Source organism: Equus caballus, chromosome 15, assembly GCF_041296265.1.
Source record: "Equus caballus isolate H_3958 breed thoroughbred chromosome 15, TB-T2T, whole genome shotgun sequence".
Lineage (NCBI taxonomy): Eukaryota > Metazoa > Chordata > Mammalia > Perissodactyla > Equidae > Equus > Equus caballus.
In genome coordinates this window covers 107,047,222-107,065,545 of record NC_091698.1, presented here as the reverse complement: position 1 = coordinate 107,065,545, position 18,324 = coordinate 107,047,222, and the positions used below count along the sequence as shown (strand labels likewise).

The following is an 18,324-nucleotide window of genomic DNA, read 5'->3' as shown; positions in this document are numbered from 1 at the left end:
GGGCCTCAGGTCGGGGCGTTTAGTCCCGAACCCACTTGTGTCTGAAGGACGAGCACAAACACAGCAGCTTTCCCAGCCCCGCGCCAGGACAGCGGAGGCGATGTGGGAAGATGGTGGCTGACCCTGTGCCCGGCCCAGCAGAGTCCCGGTAAGATCTTTACCTCAGAGACACCTAGGACGTATGGGAACTCAAAGGGTGCCATGATCGAAGGTTCCATGACAGTATCTCTAAAAGGAAGGAATTGAGGAAAAAGGGTTAAGAAGACACTTGAGCCAGAAAATAGGATTAAGAGCCAGCCCTGGAGAAGGCACGGCCCCTGGTCCTTCAGCAGAGCAGGCACCTCACTCCTCTGTTCCTCAGCTCCTAAGTGGATGGTGTCCCTTCACTTTTGCACGTTTACCTCAAACACAGATCCTCGGACTCCTGTCAGCCTGGCGCTCTGGCTGCACCCAGACTAGCGGCCCCGTGAGGAGACTGGGCTGAATCCACTTGTCCTTTTAGGTGGGATCCAGTCAGATTTGTCGAGAGCTGCGTGGCAGCTTCAAGATTCCTCTTTGCTTCATACCGCACAGGAAATAGGATGAGCCTCATCTGAAACATTCCCACCCGAGTGGGCTTCCACGCTGAGAAGCCATGTCACTAACACACAGTGGCCGATCCACCGTCCCTAAGGACTGGCAGCCTCCCATGCCCTGTGGCGTGCCCTGTGACACTGTGCCCTGTGGCGTTGTACCCTGTGACATTGTGCCGTATCATTGTGCCCTGTGACGTTGTACCCTGTGATGTGCCCTGTGACGTTGTGCCCTGTGGCGTTGTACCCTGTGACGTGTCATTGTGCCCTGTGGTGTTGTGCCCTGTGACGTTGTACCCTGTGACATTGTGCCCTGTGGCGTTCCGCAGCATCCTGATCTCACGGATTGTGAGTCGTGACTTCCAAATCATGAACTCGTCAGGAAGGAAGGAGTCACCAGAGACCTCGTTATAACAAAGGCTTCGTTTATTTCTTGTGCTTCATTTACAGTATTCACATATTGACAGTATCTGGATACTATTTTACATTTATTACAAAGGACAAATGAAACTGGCCTAGATATTTCACAGATTTACACTCCACTGTCTCCAAAACACAACTGAAGGTTTTTTTTTATTCATGCAGTTGCAAATAATACTCTGGGAATTTAATTGTAAAAGTAATAAAAAATACTAAATCATACCATATGCTTTACGAAAATATAGTTTCAGATTCTGCTTCTGTTTCTAAAGAAATATTCTCTGTGGTTTCATCTAATCAGGAATGTGAAGTCTGTCCCCCGGCGCTCAGTAGCACGCCCACCGTGGCCTCCCTTCTGTCCTCCACGGCAGCGAGCGCGAGTCCATCTGGTGCACCGACTCGCTGAGTCCGTACGTACCACGGACGGCGTCGACAGCACACGCAGCTCCAGTTCAGGAGCGGTGGGGGAGTCTTCTGCAAAAATAAATCTCTTGTTCGTAGGGCGTCCCTGCAGTTTCCAAGGCACTTCTCAGGGCTCCTCTGGCTCTGCTCGCTGCAGGAGAGGCAGACTCGGGGTCACATCACCGTTCACACCTCCGTACCGATTTCAAGAGACCTGTGCATTCAGTGATGCAACGTCACATGTCATAAACAAGGAATCTCGGTCTGTGTCTATTTCCTGTGTTCCCCAAAGCAGTCTACTTTACTGTGGAAAATAACTCAGTTCCACAGTTCTTACACGCCTGCTAAGCGACAGGAATGAAATCACCATGAACAGGAGTGAACGCTTCCTCAAGTCGAAGGAGTAGTGCTCAGTGTGGATGTGTGGGTGTCAGGTCCGCAGTGACTTGGTCTAGCTGAGTGACAGCTTGTGGCACCCTGGGAAACCGTGATGAGCCTCACTCCTCAGAGTCAACGAGGGTCTGCAAACCAGTAATCCAGAATCAGCTCACTCTGGTGCTCCCTACAGTACCCCTGAGCCGGCAGTAGACTGTGTTAAGTTTGAAGATAATGAACTTGGAGGCTACTAAGATGAGGCTCGCTTTGTAGACTGAGCTTGTGTTTGTTACTCAAACTTCGCTCCTTAGAAATACTGCAGAGCTGAGGCCAATAGTGTGTGTGCAGGAGCCCGCAGTGTGCGTGACAGGGCGGGCAGCTGGCTGGGCATAGGGGAGGTTCAGGAGGAGGAGGCAGGGCTTTCTCTGAGACCCCAGGTGTACAGCATCCCTGTGCGGGGACCCCTTTAGAGCTCCGCCCGTAGGAAGACGAGGCTGTGGTCTACAGCTGGAGAGGAATCCTGTCTGCAGCCCTGTCTGCCCCCCACGTCAGGACAGCAGGGGAAGGGTGTGCATGCAGCTCGGCCACACACGGGAAGCTCACTGCCGGCAAGAAGCATGTCCTGCAGGGTGTGCCTTGCCCTCTAGGAGCCACTCGCCCAAGTCCTAACCCAGCTTGCAGGGCACAGAGAAGCCCCGATGGTCTACATTGCGGGACCGGCCGGTTTAGAGTTTGCTGTTGCAGTTTAAAACTTCTGGGATTACAAGAAGTTCGTCTTTAAAAAATGTCATGAAATTACTATAATTAGCAGAAATGTCTTTTAAACTTTACCCATTTCTTGGCTAAAGGGGGCAGAGTAGTGACAAGTGCGACTGTCAAGCAGGGTGGCCTCTTGGGAGCAGCCCCTGCAGGCACGCATCTGTCTTTGATCTGCTTCATCTCCAGTGAGGCTGACGTGGCTCCGGGGGGACTTGGGCGGCAGCAGCAGCACCAGAACCGACCCCTCTGCCCCATGCCAGGACTCCTCTCTGGCATTTCCGTGAGTCTCCGGGCTGCATTTGGCAGCACCCTGCGTTCCCGTCCTGGGACGGAGGCAAAGGTAGAACCCCCCATGATCCCACGTCAGCACAAATTCTGGGCCGTGGTGCTGCTCCAGCTCCGTGACGACAGTCAGCCGTTCCAGGAGCCATCAGCTGTGGGAGCAGCTGTCAGTCAACAGGCATGGAGACGGCAGCCTGTGGCCTGAGACGCCCCTTCAGGGATGTGGTGGGGCATTCGGTCTCCCCACTCGTGAGTGAATGGAAGTTGTTCACCAAGGATGTGCCTGGAAACAGTGTTTTAATGTAAAGAAATGCCTAATAAAAATAGCATGCTCATCTCTGGCTTGTCACCTTTGGAGACTTACAAAAATCCATTCATTGCTTTAAAATAAAAAGCCCTTTCCGTGGGGCACGTGGGCCGTGGAAGAGAAACTGGGCTGTATTCAGATGAGATGTGAAGGTGGGAGGCAAGTTAACGCACGGCATTTCTCAGCTTGGCATTGAAACCATGTTCTCACTTCCCCCAAAGAAAAAGTGCCATGAAAGTCTGAGTGAACCGTATAAACGTGTGTCGCTTCCTCCAGCGACCACGTGCTTCACTGAGCCCCACTGCTGTTCCTCCATTGGTTAGCGGGACTTCTGATGGGAGGAGACAGGGCCAAGGATGGCGTGGGTCCGACTGGTGCCTCCCACTGCATCCTCCCTGCATACCCCACCCCAGAGCGCCAGGGTTGGCCCCACTCCCTGCCTGTCGAGACATTGATCAGCACCGCCCTGTCCTCACTGAGCGTGCCTGAGGTGACAGGTCACTGCTTGCTCACCCCTCATCTGAGACAGATTCATGCCCACTGGAAACATGTGACTCTCCCGTGTGTGCTAGTGCTCCTGGATGCTGCTACATTCTCTGCAACAGCCCTTTGAGGCCAGGAGCATGTCCTGAGTGTGGGGATGGACCTGGCGTCCGGCAGTGCCCAACACAAGACACACCTCTGTGACAGTATGAAATCACAGTTTTGTGACTGAACTCTATGCATTGCATCAGGAAAGTAAACCCTTCAGTCCATCCATTGACTCGAGGCTGAGAGTTGGTGTCACGTGTCAGCCTCAGGAGGCCAAGGTAAAAAGTTTAGTTCATAAACTCAGTGTGCATTGATATTTTTACCATTAGAGGCTATGAAAAAATAACTTTGATAGAGACATTTAAAGAGGATGGCTATTCTTAGCTATCCTTCATAAGCTTATTGGCATAATGATAGAATTCAGCACTAACATTTGCCGGATATCTCTCTAAAATTTGCGGATGTGGTTAGTCATACACTCATTTATGACTGTTAATGAGTGGAAGCCCAGATGTCAACAGCATGGTTTCAGATTATACCTAATTTATGCACTAAGTCATGTGCCGACATCAGGTAGCTAATGGGCTGTGTTTCTGGTTAATTAATTACACATACTCCGTGCCAACATGTCATCATATGAATCATTTATAGTGACCGCCTGGGTCCTGTGTGCAGGCCAGTAGGGGTACCTCTTATTGATGGCCAATGTTTGGAGATATTTTGAACGTTATGTCAACCTTCCTCAAAGTAAGGCCAGTTGAGCCAGAGAACGAGTGTTTCTAAACTCTCATGAATTTTTCATGTCCCAAACGGGATTCCAGTGTTTGGTGTTCATGCCAGTACGATCTGCTGTCAGCTTACCTTATCCCTCCATGCACACTGGACTGACAGCCAGCCGAGTAAGAAGCCTGGCACATCGTTTATAGTCTACAGTGAAAATAAATCACAGACCCTTGTCAGTTACCTCAGCAACTCTTAAATAAATAGCATTTTTTTTTTACAAGTATATCCACTGCTAAAGCCATTTCTTTCTTTGAATATTCTGACTCCCTAGGAGGGTTACGGAGACTGTCGTCTGCAGTCACGGGCTCTGAGCTGTCGATTTAATAATTGATGGTACTTTGGGGGCTTTTGCATCACATGGCAGAAGTTAAGTAATGTAACTGGGGGCTGTGGAGCTGGGCAGACGCAGCCCCCCGCCCGGCTGCCTGCACTGCTGTTTCCTCCCTCGGTGGCTGCTGGGCTCATCGGGACAGCTTTAGTTTTGCTCCCCAGCAGACAGTCTTCCCAGGCCCCGGGTTACGTAACTTTTAGGACATGTAGGCTGAGTCCCCACTTGAGCTGATCATTAACACAAAGCCTTCTGCATAAAAATTCTAAAGAAAGTGGGTCAACGGTCAAGCAGCAGAGCAGAAAGACCTGGGCTGGAAGCAATGCCTGCAGACTGACTCCCTGACCTCGTACGTAACTTCCTGTCTCAATGGCCCCACAAGTGCCACCTCACAGACAACAGGTGAGGTTCAGTGACCATGGCCACCAAGGGGTTTCTTCATAAGGAAGTTCTGTGGAGAGCAGCAGCAGTTTATCAATTACTAACTTCTCAAGAGTCACAAAATCCTATTTAAGGAAGGAAGCGTTCACACAGAACTGAAATTCTGAATGAATAATGGACAATACAAATGCAGGACAGTCAGACCCGCCTGGCTCTGCTCCTAAAAACATGCCACCCACACGTGGAGGACGTGACAGTGTGGATGCAAAGGAGGAAATGATCCATCAGCTGGAAGCTGGTCGCCTGGGTTCCCAGGGTTTGCTCTTCATCAGTTGACCACACTTTTTAGGATGGAGCTTTCCTAAATAGACCACATGTGGGTGCAGTGGATTCTCTGAGCACACGGTCAGTACTTTCCTTTGCAACACATCTGGAGATCCTAAAGCTGACCATGCCCCACTCAGCCCTGGTCTCTCCAACCCCAAGGTACTAAGATCTGGGGATCTTATTAAGGTGCAGATTTTGTCCAGCAGGTCTAGGTGGGACTTGAAGGGCCTGCAGGTCCAAGGAGCTCCCCAGGGGAGCACACTGTGAGCAAGAGCTCTGGGCTCCTCTAGTTCTGACCTTCTGGGAGTCTAGGAAGCTTCTTTCATGCACCCAAAAGCAGCATGCAGGTGGTGCGGCTCCACTCCCAGCTCCCTGTGGGCTGAGAAGTGGAAACCGAACGAGCAGCCACTCATCCCAGAACACAAGTCTGTGGCCCTTCCGCCCCTTTGAGGCCCGGGAGCAGCCACCCTGATCCTGATCACATCTCTGGGTGGCACGCGGCTGAAAAAACAAAAGGGGGCAGTGGGGCTGGGCACAAGCGGGGTCCCAGCGCAAGTGTGTGGGTCTGTGTGACGGCACAAGCAATTTAAGCGGGTGGCCTGTTGTTCATCCATAAATGAAAGGACCAGAAGTAATGACCCCAAAGGTCACTTTCAAATTTAGAATCTATGATCCTATTACTGTAAGACAATAGAAGAATATATACACATTTAAACAATAAATATGAGAAGATTCTCTGGACCCAGGAAGCAGGCTAATTCTCCCACAGAAAGTGATTCCACTTTAGAGGAACAGGGAAATAGGGGAGCAACGTGCACCAGGTCCGTATGGCGTGGAGGAGGGGTGGGACTGGGCACAGTGCTTGGAAATATGGAAACGCAGCCTCGAGGGGCAATGTGCTGCCCAGGCGTTAGCCGGTGTCACTGCAGGAGCTACGCGGGCCTGGCCTGGCACCCACAGTGCCCGTGACGGCTTTAAGGCGGAGCGCCTGGGCTCCCTTGAAAAGGTGGTGTCCACAGCCTCACTGGCCACGTGTATCAGTCGTCTAGACAGGGAACTCCAGAAAGACCACTGCTATGACTCGGGGGAACTCTGCTGCCCAAGCAGAAAAAACTTCCACTTTATGTAAAAGGCTTATGTTTTTGAAGGCAGGACAGACAGGTCTGCCGCTCTCTGGACCATCTCTGGACACAGCCGGAAGGGTTTCTGGTGCGTATGCATGACTTCCTTCCCACAAGGCTTAACGGGAATGAAATTTGTAGTTCTATACAGAAAAAACTGGTCCAGGGCCCTAGCAGATGTCACTCTAGCTAATAAGTTGCTCGTTATCATTATATGTTTCGTACAAGGAGTCACTTTTGGGAAATAAAATACGTTTTGTCATGGAGAAACAACCAGGCAGTCACAGCTGAGAGCTGGATGGATAGGACAGCTGCCCGTCTGAATCAGTGAGGAAGCCAACCAGCAGAGCGGGATTCTGAAATTCGAATAAAATTCTTGATGATGAGGTTATAATTAGCGATGGAAACAAACGGTCTGGTCAGGGCAGTAGGGGTGATCAAGAAAGTGCCCCAGGACGGGCCAGGTCCCTCGCCTCTTTGTGCCCCGGAGCACAGCCCCCTGCAGGAGTCATGGTAGCAACTCCTGCTCAGCATTTGTTTGATTGTCAGACTTGAGCAGATACAAATGCAGGCATCCTGCCAGAATTCATAAACGAAAGGGAACATGAGCAAGAGGTCAGCCGTTCCGAGAGCGGAACAATTCCAGTGCATGTACATAATTTTCAGTTTGGCACTAGCTGCTTCAGAATGCAATTCTCTTCTTCAGTGGTTGGTCACCCCAGCCCCTGACTCCGTGGCTAAGAAGGAATGTATGTTAGCAAATACGAGTCCCAGAAGGCAGGGGCCTGTTTAGCTAAGGGGAAGGACATGCGAATCGCATCATCCCTGGGCTAGTATTTCTTGTGTGTGTGTGAGGAAGACTGTCGCCGAGCTGACATCTGTGCCAGTCCTCCATTCTGTGTGGGATGCCACCACAACATGGCTTGACTAGCGGTGCTAGGTCTGTGCCTGGGATCTGAACCTGCAAACCCCAGGCCGCAGAAGCAGAGCACATGAACTTAACCGCTACGCCCCCGGGCCAGCCCGTGCTAGTATTTCTAAAGCAGCTCAGACGCTGTGACTTACATGCGGGGATGGTGCAGTCTCTGGTGTTGTGGTAAAGTCTGTGAAAGTGTTTGCTGCACTTTGGACTGAAATAAAGAGGACCTGGAACGTGGAAGGAGAAACAGATCGTGAGGGCGCACAGAATGCGAGGCACCGGGAGAGGTGAAGGAGCGACGAGAAAAACTTACCTGTGAGATGTTTTAAAAACTTGTCCTTCATCCTTAGATCTCGAGGAACAATTTCTGTTTGAGGGGAAAGAAAGTAATTATTGTATTGTCTGAAAGAAGTGTTTTTTTCATGTGATCTTAAGTGAATGTTGAAGACAGTTATTGGAAACTCTGCTTTAGCCGTGTGACACTGAACTAAACACACAGAGGGGAGCCCCTTGATGGTTGTGTACGATGTAACGTGAACACATGATCAGACACACATTTTCTTCAAAGAGTAGTAACTGCTCAGAAAGCTCCAGTATCCTTTGTCGAGTCTCGACCACCAGGGCAGAGACAGTGATCACAAAGTCGTCCGTGAGGAAAGGGGGGTGTGTGTGTGTGTATGTTGACAGTTAGCCTCCAGGGAGTAAATCACTTCTGGACACTTTCATTTGCACAGCTTGGGAATCAAGTCCCAGCACCTCTCAAAATTCTAGAAAGAAAACCTGATCCTTCCAACAAAAATTTGTTACAGAACTTTACTTTTTCTAGGTACATATTTAGAAAAAGAATTTAGTGTCTTCGCACCACCCATTAGGAAGCCTGGTGTGAACGCAGGGAAGCAGACCTGAACCTGGCTTCTAAGGAACGAAACTGCTGGAAGGCCCCCCCTCCCACCCCTCACACTCCTGCACCCTCCTCCTGGTCTGTCCCGGACCGGGCCTGGGCCTCCCCGACTCGGCCTGCCTTCAGCCTGCGTTCAGCTTCCTGACCCTGTGGGCGACCACTTCTCACTCACCTGTGACAGGTAATTAGTAAGTTAGCTATGCGGGCATGTGGTCCACTTACTGATGTCACCACGGATACTCCTGCCAACTGAAGGGGGAGCATTTCCAGCCGACTCTCACTCACTGGCGGGGTTTAGACATCTCCCAAATGTCAGTCTTCATTCACTCCTAACCTTAGTCAGTCTGTATAAAATTGACCTTATCGTATTTGACCTAATTGTGTCCCGGAAGCACTAAAAGCCCGTGCCGTCTTCCTCAGAAATTTCCCGCGGGGTAGTGGCTCTGCTGGGGGGGGGGGGGGGGGACATTTCTGTCTCAGTTGAAAGTGCTTTGCTGAAAATACTTCCATTTCCAAAATAACAGATGACAGCTCTGTGCGAAATTACTGACTTAGGTAGCGACTCGCGCATCCTGGAGGCGCGCTAGGGGGAGTTATGTGCCAGGCATCGTCCACGGCCTTCCCGTTTCCTTCTTTTTTAAGAAAATATTTCCTAGCTTTTTAAAACAATCGAGATGGATTTATCTTTTTAAAACGCTTTCTCAAAGACAATTCCATTTCCAAGCAAACACGAATTCCTCTAGCGTCTCCTGAGACCTGACAGGCGGGCGGCCGCGGGTCCCCCCCACACACGCGGGGAGCCCCGGCTGCGCGCAGGCCACTCACCCGCTCGCTGCTCCTCCGGGTCCGCCCCGTAGTCCGCGACCTCCCTGCGGCCCAGCGCGTAGTCCTGCGGGCCCCAGAGCTGCAGCCTCTTGGACTCCCCCGAGTGGTACTTCCTGAGCTCCTGGACGATCTCCACGATGAGCCGCAGCAGGGCCTGCCCGTCCGCGGCCTCCCGGGGCTCCGCGAACCCCCGGCCGGGCCCTGCCGCCCCCAGCACGAGCAGCAGCCCCAGGAGGAGGGGGCGCCCGGGTCCGCGCATCGTGCGCTCGCCGCCGGCTGGAGGATCCCACGCGCTCCCGGAGCTCGGAGCTCGGCTCGCTGCGGGGACAGGGGTGGGGGGACGGGAAGAAAGTGGGCGGGCCGGCGGGGGCGGGGGACGGGGGAGAGGCCGCTCCCACTCAGAGGCGGCCAGGCCGGGCGCCCCGGCCTCAGAGAACCTCCGGGGACCCCCGAGGACCGCCCAGGGCCCCCGCGGGTCCCGGGGAGTGCTGCTGACCCCGAGGACCCTCGCGGACCCCACTAATACGCGAGGACCTCTGCTGACCCCCGAGGACACCTGAGGACCCCACGAATCCCCGAGGACCTCCGCTGACCCCCGAGAACGCCCGCCACTCCGGCGGACCCCCCGCAGACTCCCAGGACGGGCGCCCTGCACAGTCCCCAGCCGGGCGGGAAGAGGCTGGGCCGCGGTCTCCGCGAGGACCAGCCCGAGGTCCCACCTCAGCGACGCCGCGAGCGGAGCCTCTGTGCCGCCCGCCCCGCTCCGCGCGTCCCGCCCCGCCGCCGGCCTCCGAACTTTCCTCGCAGCGGCACGTCCGCCCGACTTGGCAGCGCGGCCACCGGCACAACTTTCTCCAACCTTAGAGACCCGCGGGGCGCGTCTGGGGCTCCGACCCGCTCCCCTCTCCCTCCTAGAGGAGCACGCGCGTCCAGGGGCTCCGGCCCGTGCACCGTCCCCTCGGAGGGGGCAGCTCGGCGCGCCCGGGTGAGTGGGGACCGCACGCCCGGCCCAGGGGCGCCCAAGTTTCCAGCGGCGCCTTTGTGTGGCAGTCGCCCCCCCAGGCCCGGTGTCCCCGAGCCCCGTCGAGGAGCCCCAGTGCCCGGACCCTCGCTCAGGCCGCCCGCGACGCCAGCTTCTAGAAGCCCCTCGGCCCTCAGCGCTGGGGAGGGGCCGGGCCCACACCTGCCTGGCGCCGCCCGCGGAGCCACCTGCGCGCCGAGCCGGCCGCCTACCTGCGCCGCCGCAGCCGCGGCGTCCCGGGCGGGCGTCTGTCGCGGCGTCTGTCCCCGGAGCCGCCGCGCGCCCTACTCCATGCCGGCGGCGCAGGCCTGCGAGCGCACGGGACGCGCGGGGCGGACGCGGCGGCGCTCGGAGCTGGACCGCGGCCGCTGGGTGCGCCGCGCCGATCCGCCCGGACCTCGGGCTCTTATCCCCGCGCGCCGACGTCAGGCGGGTCCCCGCGGGCTCCGCGCGGCCCCAATTAGAAGGCGCTGGAGTGTCGGTACCCCGCGCCTTCGTCAGCGCCCCCATCTCCTCCCACCTCACCCCCCCGGGCCTGCCCCCCGGCTCCCCCGCCCCCTCCCTCTCCTCCCTCCCCTCCCCCGCCCCCTTCTCCCTCCCCCTCGCCCCCCTTCTCCCGCTCAGTCTATTTCCCTCCGTTCCTGTCACTTGTGACAGGATGAGAAGAAAACGCCTTTACCAGGAACTCGGATCTGTTTTTGTCTAAATGTAGATCTCGGGCTATTAAAAAAGGAGCTGCCTGATTGCCTCGACATTTAATAAGTCACTTAGAGTCTGTCCGTTGTGGAGCGACCTGCCGGGTGGCTGGGGGCCCCTGGGACCCGAGCACTTGGACGGCCCGCGGCGCGTCCCCGAGGCGGGGTCCCCGAGGGCGGGGCTGGGGTCGGGGTCGGCAAGGGCGGCGCTCCGGGAAACCCGGGGTGCACGCGGTTGCCTGGCGGGAGACGTGGCGGCACCCCCTCCCCAGAACCCGCGCGAGAGGACGCGTCGAGGCCCTCCGGGCGGGGTGGTCCCTGCCCCCCTTCCTCGGAAACGACTGCGGGAGTCCTTCCCTCCAGGCCTCCGTCTTTCAGAAAGTTTTGGGTCTTTGGATGTAGGCAGGCGCCTTTGTGAGAGCTCAACAATTTATCTCCTTTAATTTTTTTCTTGTAAAATATATTATCAATCAGTTGCACGCTTTCCCATTTTATTGGCGCTTTCTGGGCAAGAGCTGGACATGCTCCAAGTCAGCGATGTGATTGGGAAAGGTGTCCTGAGAACAGTCCCAGAAGGGGCGAGCGGGGGCGGGGGCTAAAAGCCTCCGCATTGGCGGGGCGGCGGCGTAGGGAGCCGGCGCGGGACGCTGCAGGTGCGGGGTGCTCAGAGCGTCCGGCCCAAGAATGGGCCTGGGTTGCTGGGCCGGCCGGAAACCCGGGGAATCCTCGCTCTCTCTGTCTCTGTCTCTGTTTGTGTCTCTCTGTCTCTGCCTCTATCTCCCTCCCTCGGCTAGGTGTGTTTCCTCCGGAAGACCAAGTGGCAGAGTGAGGGTGGGGTAAACAGAATAGAGATGGAAGATGCTGAAATGTGGTCATCTAAAGCCTCCCCCGCCACACGCGCACCTTTCCCGCGTATCTGTTTATACTCTGCTCTCTTTGAAAGCGAATAGTTTGATTTCCCAGTGAGCATTTTTTTTTGCAAGAAATATGACTAAAATGTGAACGTTTCTGTGAAGACAAGCTCAAGAAAAGATAAAAATTCGTATCAAACAGATCTCAGGCAGAGAAAATGAGATCTTTTTCCTTTTTCCCTTTCCCCGTTGTGTGAAGAGATGTAAGCGCCTCGTGCAAGGGCGCCGCCTGTCGCCCAGAACTCCCTCCAGAGAGCGCTCGCCCGGCGTCGCCTGCAGCCTGGGATTCCGGCTGATGGAAGCCTGCAGTTTCTATTGTAACATATTTTGGCGTAAAACTGTCTTCGGAAAAAAGTCTTGCTGCAGTGAAAAAGAAAACAAGAAATTAGCCCAATCTCATATTATTTAAAATTTGCGTAGAATCTTTCCTTTTAGATAGTATTTTACAACATCAAAGGCTACATTTTTTCCTAAAAACTACCAGTAAGTATCCCTCTCCCCACCCCCCACAGTTCGACCAACCAAGGAAGCCTTGATAGTAATTAATATTACCCTTTTCCTTTTGCAGTTTTTTTTTAAATGACAAGGTTTTTTTTGTTAGCCTTTTTCTTTTTTGGTGAGGAAGATTGGCCCTGAGCAAGCATCTGTTGCCAATCTTCTTTTTTTCTCCCCAAAGTCCCAGTACGTAGTTGTATATCCTAGTTTAAGTCCTTCTAGTTCTCCTGTGTGGGATGCAGCCACAGCATGGCTTGATGAGCGGTGCTGGGTCCACATCCAGGATCCAAACCAGTGAACCCCGGACCACCAAAGTGGAGCATGAGAACTTAACTACTATACCACCAGCCTGGCCCCCTTTTGCAGTTTTTAACCTGCAGACAAATGGATTCCTCGAATGACTCCTTCCTACCAACACTTCAGCCCAACTTTAGTGCATAAACAGCAGCAACAAAACCAGAGTTTGGTTGGTGTTTAGAGTCACAAGATCTGGCAATTAGGGATCAGATGATTCATGCATTAATTCATTCATTTTTGCAAAGTTCTGTGCTGAAATGGCTCTAGGTGCCCTTCATTTTGTATAAACCGTTTTTACAGACTTTTTCAACTTAATAAAACAGAGATTTATAATCTCTTCTGAGTTTTTCCGTTTGTGGTATTGTGAGATGAACTGTTTGGAATTCTCAGTCACTAGAAATATGTGCATTGCACCTGTTCTTAACACGATCTGATCGGCTAAATTGGTTGTCTGTGCTGGTTAAGGCAAAGCAAAGTGTATGTGAACTGGTTTACATGGAAATGAGAAGTTGTATTTGGCAAATGGTGGACTCTTTCCACTTCTTCTGGTGTAAATGAGATGGTTGGACTGGATGGTGTCTGAAGTCCATGTAATTCTATGATTGTTACAAACAACAAAATACAATGTTTCTGCAAAACGCTGGAGATGGTTCACTATGAGTTTGAATCATGATGAGTTTCACTATCTATTTTCAGGAAGAAGAGGTGATATATTCACATTAAACAATTTAATTCCCTCCTTTAATAAGTGAACAACTTTCTACTATGAAGGGTTCTAAAAAGATAAGAGAGAAAAATTAAGCAACAAATTATATTCTAGCACTATTGGCAAAATAACTAATAGTTTCTGGCTAGGTTTGATTTAGGTTTGTTTCCCTTTTGAGACAACTACATTGGATCATAGAAGGAAAACTAACAAGAGAGGAAAAAGTTGCGTTCAATCTACTTTGACTACAGATCTACGTTGTGAGACAGACAAGTTATGTTTTTCAACTTATAAAGAGTGTAAAGCTCTGATGTTTCAACTATGATCACTTTTTCCCTTTTTGCAAAATGGTATATGTTTTATTCGAGATGAATATTAACTACCTTCAAAGCCTTCTAAAACAGGTAGATATATTAACTACCTGTTTGTAAATGAATTATTTGTTCAGCCATTATGCTGATCATTTAACAATATAACTGAAAACAATTATCTTTCATAAAGGATAACATTATGTGCTAAAAAGAAATATTGCTGAATGTGTAACTTTTATCAGTTCTGTTATTTTCCTACCGCTACATTATTAGTATGCTAGGAATGTACTAGAAACTGGAGAAAGCATTTAGGAAGACGAGCTTTCTAAGAGGACCAGTCTTCCTTGTGTAAGTGTAACAAATGTGACCCCTTATATGTAACAATGTGAACACACCAGCCAGCAGTCTGTCCTGGATCAATGACACACCGCTCCCTACCTACCCCTCCCCTCACGTGTGGAGGAAGCCCCTGCTCCCTTCCTTTCCTTGATACGCACTTTTGCATCTGCAAAACCACATTGCAGTGAAGTCCAGAAGAGAGATGAGCCGAAGGTTCTATAAAAGCTTGGGATCCTCGATAGTGTGACTGATTTATGGCTGCTCAGTTTTCTTGTCCCGTGGCCAAGCTGAAGAGGACCAGTCACAGGGGAAAGGCTTAAAGAGAACCTGGCCTTTCCTCGTTCCTTTGAACTGGTTTAGTCATAAACTCCAGCTGGAGGAGAGGTCTGGAGGCTCGGTGACCCTCACCTCCCTTGGAGGCCCCCATCTCACAGCTTTTAGTGGCAAGAATGAGAATAAATTTGTGTACGCACCCCGAATCAACTTGTTAACAAAAGACCCTCCTATTTGGTAAAAAGCCCATCTCAAATTTATGAACAGTCAGATTAGTCCATGGGAATATCTGAACCAAATATAGCCATATATGTCAAGGAACAATGCAGAGATATCAACATTCCATATATTTTGTGGATGTTTTTTCTGCAGGAGATCAAATATCTCGATCAAAGGGGACACATAATGGTTGGGCCATGTAGGCACTTCCAAAGTGCCGTATCCCAAAGGAATCCTCAAACCAAGTGGCAGATTTTTAGGGTAAGATGACCACTCTCACAAACAACCCACAGATTTTAGTGGCTTAAGGTAATACAGTTATATTTCTCTCAAGGCACAGTCTAGCACGTGGTGGGTGGTCTGTCCATGCCGTCACCACACTCGGCCCTTTCTGAGGACCGAGGAGTCCCCCTGGGTCCCCTGCCTCTGGCTGAGTCATGGGAGCCAGGTCTGGAGGCGCCCACATCCCATTGGTCACATTCAGCACAAACATGCCAGCTTTTCCTTTCACAACGGGTAGTCGCAACAGTGTGAATGCAGGAATATGCTTTCTTCAGAAGACTAACACTGGTTATGAGTTTTCTCTTCCCTTAAGCAATTCGGGAAGAAACTATTTCTAACGCCTGGCCACAAGTCTGGGACAGGGCCCACTTGTGCACAGTTAGGCGGGAGGAGCATGTGCCGGCAGCGGACCAGGTGCAGGAGGCTTTCGCGGCCTCTCCTAGAGTCCCTTCCCCTGCCTTAAGCAGTTGGGTGTGTACTCAGGAGAGAAAGGCAGGAGTGAGCCCTGGCTTGCTCTGTCAGCCCCAGTCAGCCTCAAGATCTGTGCTCCAGCCACGCGGAGCTAGCCACAAATTCTAGCCTCCGGGATCTTCACCCAGACTGCTCTTTTTTCCCCGAGAACTTTCTTTCCTTCCTTCTGCCCCTTGCTTTCATCGAGTGACTCGTCCCCGTTCTCCCCTTGACACCGAGCCCTCTGGGAGCACCCACCCAGGCCTCCCTCGGCCTGGCATTCAGTGCTTCTTGCCGTCAGGCACCGACCTTGTTTATTCCGTTTGGTTTCTGAGCATCTCCTGGGTTGCCCTCTGTATCTCCTGTTAGTCCGTCGTAGTCCTGCGGCCGGGGCTGCCTCTTGTCCACCACGACGTCACCCATGCTTAGGAATATCATACGCACCAACTAAATATTTTTGAAAAAGTGAATAAGCATGGTATTTTTATATATTTTTACTGACAGATGCTCACAAAGCATTACTGAAACAAGTATTTATTGGGCGACTATTCTGTGAAAACCAGTGTTGTCATGTTACCAGATAATTGAACATGGGGCATCTCTTGAGAAAGTACATGGTTATATAGTAAAACTGTGACCAACATACTGTTAGTAGTAAAAGATGGCCTCCAGTGGGAGCTATCTGAGAAGACTTTGTAGGGAAAGTGATGTTTGAAACGCACTTGAACGGTGGGGTTGTCATACAGGGACGGGGCAGAGAGTGCTGGACAGAGGGACGCACCTGTGCAGAACCTCAGACACCCCCCCCACCCCCGGTGCATCTGGCAAGGAGGAACGGCCGTGCGAAAGAGGCACGAGGCAGCTTCCTGGTGTCCACTGTCCATCAGGAGAGCAGCAGTGTGGACTGAAAAAGAGCGTGGGCTGCAAGGTACAGATGTGGGGTCAAGTTCTGATTCCCTCTTGCCAGCTGTGCAAACTTGGCAAGACGACCTCTCTGATCCCAGTTTCTCTATGTCTAACAGGGAGATGACAAGAGAACATATTACCTCAGCAGTTTCGTGAACATTAAATAAGATAATGTATGTTAAACTTTTAGTACAGTGTCTAAACAATTTTTAAAAACCAATGGATCAAAAATTTCTAAGTCTTTTATAGTGTGTACCATCCTAAACATCTTTTTTTCCCCTATATTTCATCATTTCTTACAATATGCTGTGAAACAGAGCATCATCCAAACCCTATAGAGTGTTTGGGACAACAGAATTTGGTGACTTGTTCACAGCTGCACAGAAAATCTATAGTTAGAAAGTGGACTGAAATATCCTGAATTATTAAGTGTCCACGAGACCAGCCAGCACTCAGAGCATTGACTGAGAGCATAGACCTGTGGATGTGGGCTCAGATCAGTGGACGAGGCTGAGACCAGTGGACGAGGCTGAGACCAGTGGACGAGGCTGAGACCAGTGGACGAGGCTCAGACCAGTGGACCAGGCTCAGATCAGTGGACGAGGCTGAGACCAGTGGACGAGGGCTCAGACCAGTGGATGAGGCTGAGACCAGTGGACGAGGCTCAGACCAGTGGACGAGGGCTCAGACCAGTGGACGAGGCTGAGACCAGTGGACGAGGCTCAGACCAGTGGACCAGGCTGAGACCAGTGGACGAGGCTCAGACCAGTGGACCAGGCTCAGATCAGTGGATGAGGGCTGCTCTCCCTCTGGAGGGAGTAGGCACTGCAGATAGGTGACTGGAGAAAATACTCCCAAGTTATAAAAAGTGCAAATAAGAAGGAAATAAAACCTGAGATAGAGGTGGGGTGACAAGGGGGTGGGTAACTGACTTTTCGTGTGGTGGTGGGAGAAGCTGTCTCTGCAGAGGCAGCGTTTGGACTGAATCTAGAGAAGGAAGCAGGCCCCTCGCAGTAATGCCATTGCGGGAGGAGGCAGCCAGAGCGAAGGTGGGGTGAAGTTGGAGAGCAGAGGAAGTCTTGGCTTTCCAAGAGAATTATCTCTTTTCTTTATTGTTTCGTCCTCTGAGATCAGCCTTCCCAGTGAGGTACGGTTCTATGTGTGCATTAAAACTACAGTGGAAATCGAAGAATACAGACTCGAACTGGGAACCGTCGCAGCCTCTGTAGGGCAATGCCTTCATCTGTCAGCAGAGCCCCTCTTTAAAAGCAGCTCTCTATTTCTGCGTCTCTAAATTGCTGACTTTACTAAGGTCAAAATGCATTTTAACTGCCTTGCACATTTTAACAGTTGACATTATATTGCATACATTATAAAATAGCAGCTTGATATGTAGCAGAAAGTAAACACAGTTTCATCATTCAGAATCTTTGATATCTGACTTTCTTCAGGTGGGGTCCTCACCAAATGTGGTCAATCACGGTGGTTTAATGATGATATAACCAAGCTAATGAAAGTCTGACCCGAAACAACCACATCTGGAATTGATTGCTGTAATTTGAGAGGCATTCCTCGTTAAAGAGTTAGCAATAAACAGTTTTCATGGGACTTTTTTGCTAAAATTAATCGATATTTAAAGTGGTTGGCGGCTCTTCTTACTTCCTATGACTGTGTTCTCACTAAAATCTGGATGAAGATTTCTAATGATGAATTTCATGTACGTACAACATGAAGGAATTCCATTTTTATTGTCAGCAGGTTGAAATCACAGAGTGATGGAAAATAGTGATGGAAACAAATTTATATCAATTCCCAGGTTGTGGCTTTTGCTGGGCCCAGATTTCTTCTGGTGTTATTTATATCTGCAAGAAGTAAAAGAACTCTTTACAGTTTTGACTTTTATTTGAACCTTGTGATTAGCAGGTTTGTGAAAGAATGGTCCCATATGTAAGGGTTTGGTAATTACAATTTCCTCCATCTTTTAAAAGGCACTCAGTTTTGAGAAACTGCTGTATACTCTGGCAATATCTACTCTACAAAAGGCAAGAACATTCAGGGGGAAAATGAAAAATGGAATCAACCATTCAGATGCTTCCAAATGTTTGACCTCTGTAGAAATTCCATCTGAATGACGGCTCAGCTCTTACAAAGTACTTTAGCAGAGCTGACCCAGAGAATGTGCGTGT

At 51.2% G+C, this 18,324-nt stretch overlaps 1 protein-coding gene across 9 annotated transcripts; it reads right to left on the bottom strand.

The window, feature by feature from the left end:
- Positions 1-132: 132 nt before the first annotated feature.
- On the bottom strand, positions 133-10,601 carry ALKAL2 (ALK and LTK ligand 2). Of its 9 annotated transcripts, none has more exons than XM_070236831.1 (6): positions 10,467-10,601; positions 9,234-9,551; positions 7,821-7,874; positions 7,654-7,734; positions 4,510-4,575; positions 133-228 (listed from the first exon to the last, which is right to left on the bottom strand). In XM_070236831.1, exons 2-5 carry the CDS (start codon positions 9,490-9,492, stop codon positions 4,511-4,513), a joined length of 459 nt encoding a protein of 152 aa, XP_070092932.1. In that variant the 5' UTR covers positions 9,493-9,551; positions 10,467-10,601; the 3' UTR covers positions 133-228; position 4,510. The 9 variants fall into 9 exon arrangements, with proteins under 9 accessions (XP_070092932.1, XP_070092937.1, XP_001503231.2 ...); XM_001503181.6 differs by lacking the exon at positions 133-228 and adding an exon at positions 981-1,608; XM_070236830.1 differs by lacking the exon at positions 133-228 and adding an exon at positions 981-1,545.
- Between the last annotated feature and the right edge of the window lie 7,723 nt (positions 10,602-18,324).

Bases quoted from the DNA above. Each gene is read 5' to 3' on its own strand.
- ALKAL2 (XM_070236831.1), bottom strand. From the start codon at position 9,492: ATGCGCGGACCCGGGCGCCCCCTCCTCCTGGGGCTGCTGCTCGTGCTG. The intron at 7,875-9,233 runs GTGAGTGGCCTG...CCCCTCAAACAG, and splicing joins CCCGGAGGAGCAGCGAGCGG to AAATTGTTCCTCGAGATCTA. The intron at 7,735-7,820 runs GTAAGTTTTTCT...TCCACGTTCCAG, and splicing joins GTTTTTAAAACATCTCACAG to GTCCTCTTTATTTCAGTCCA.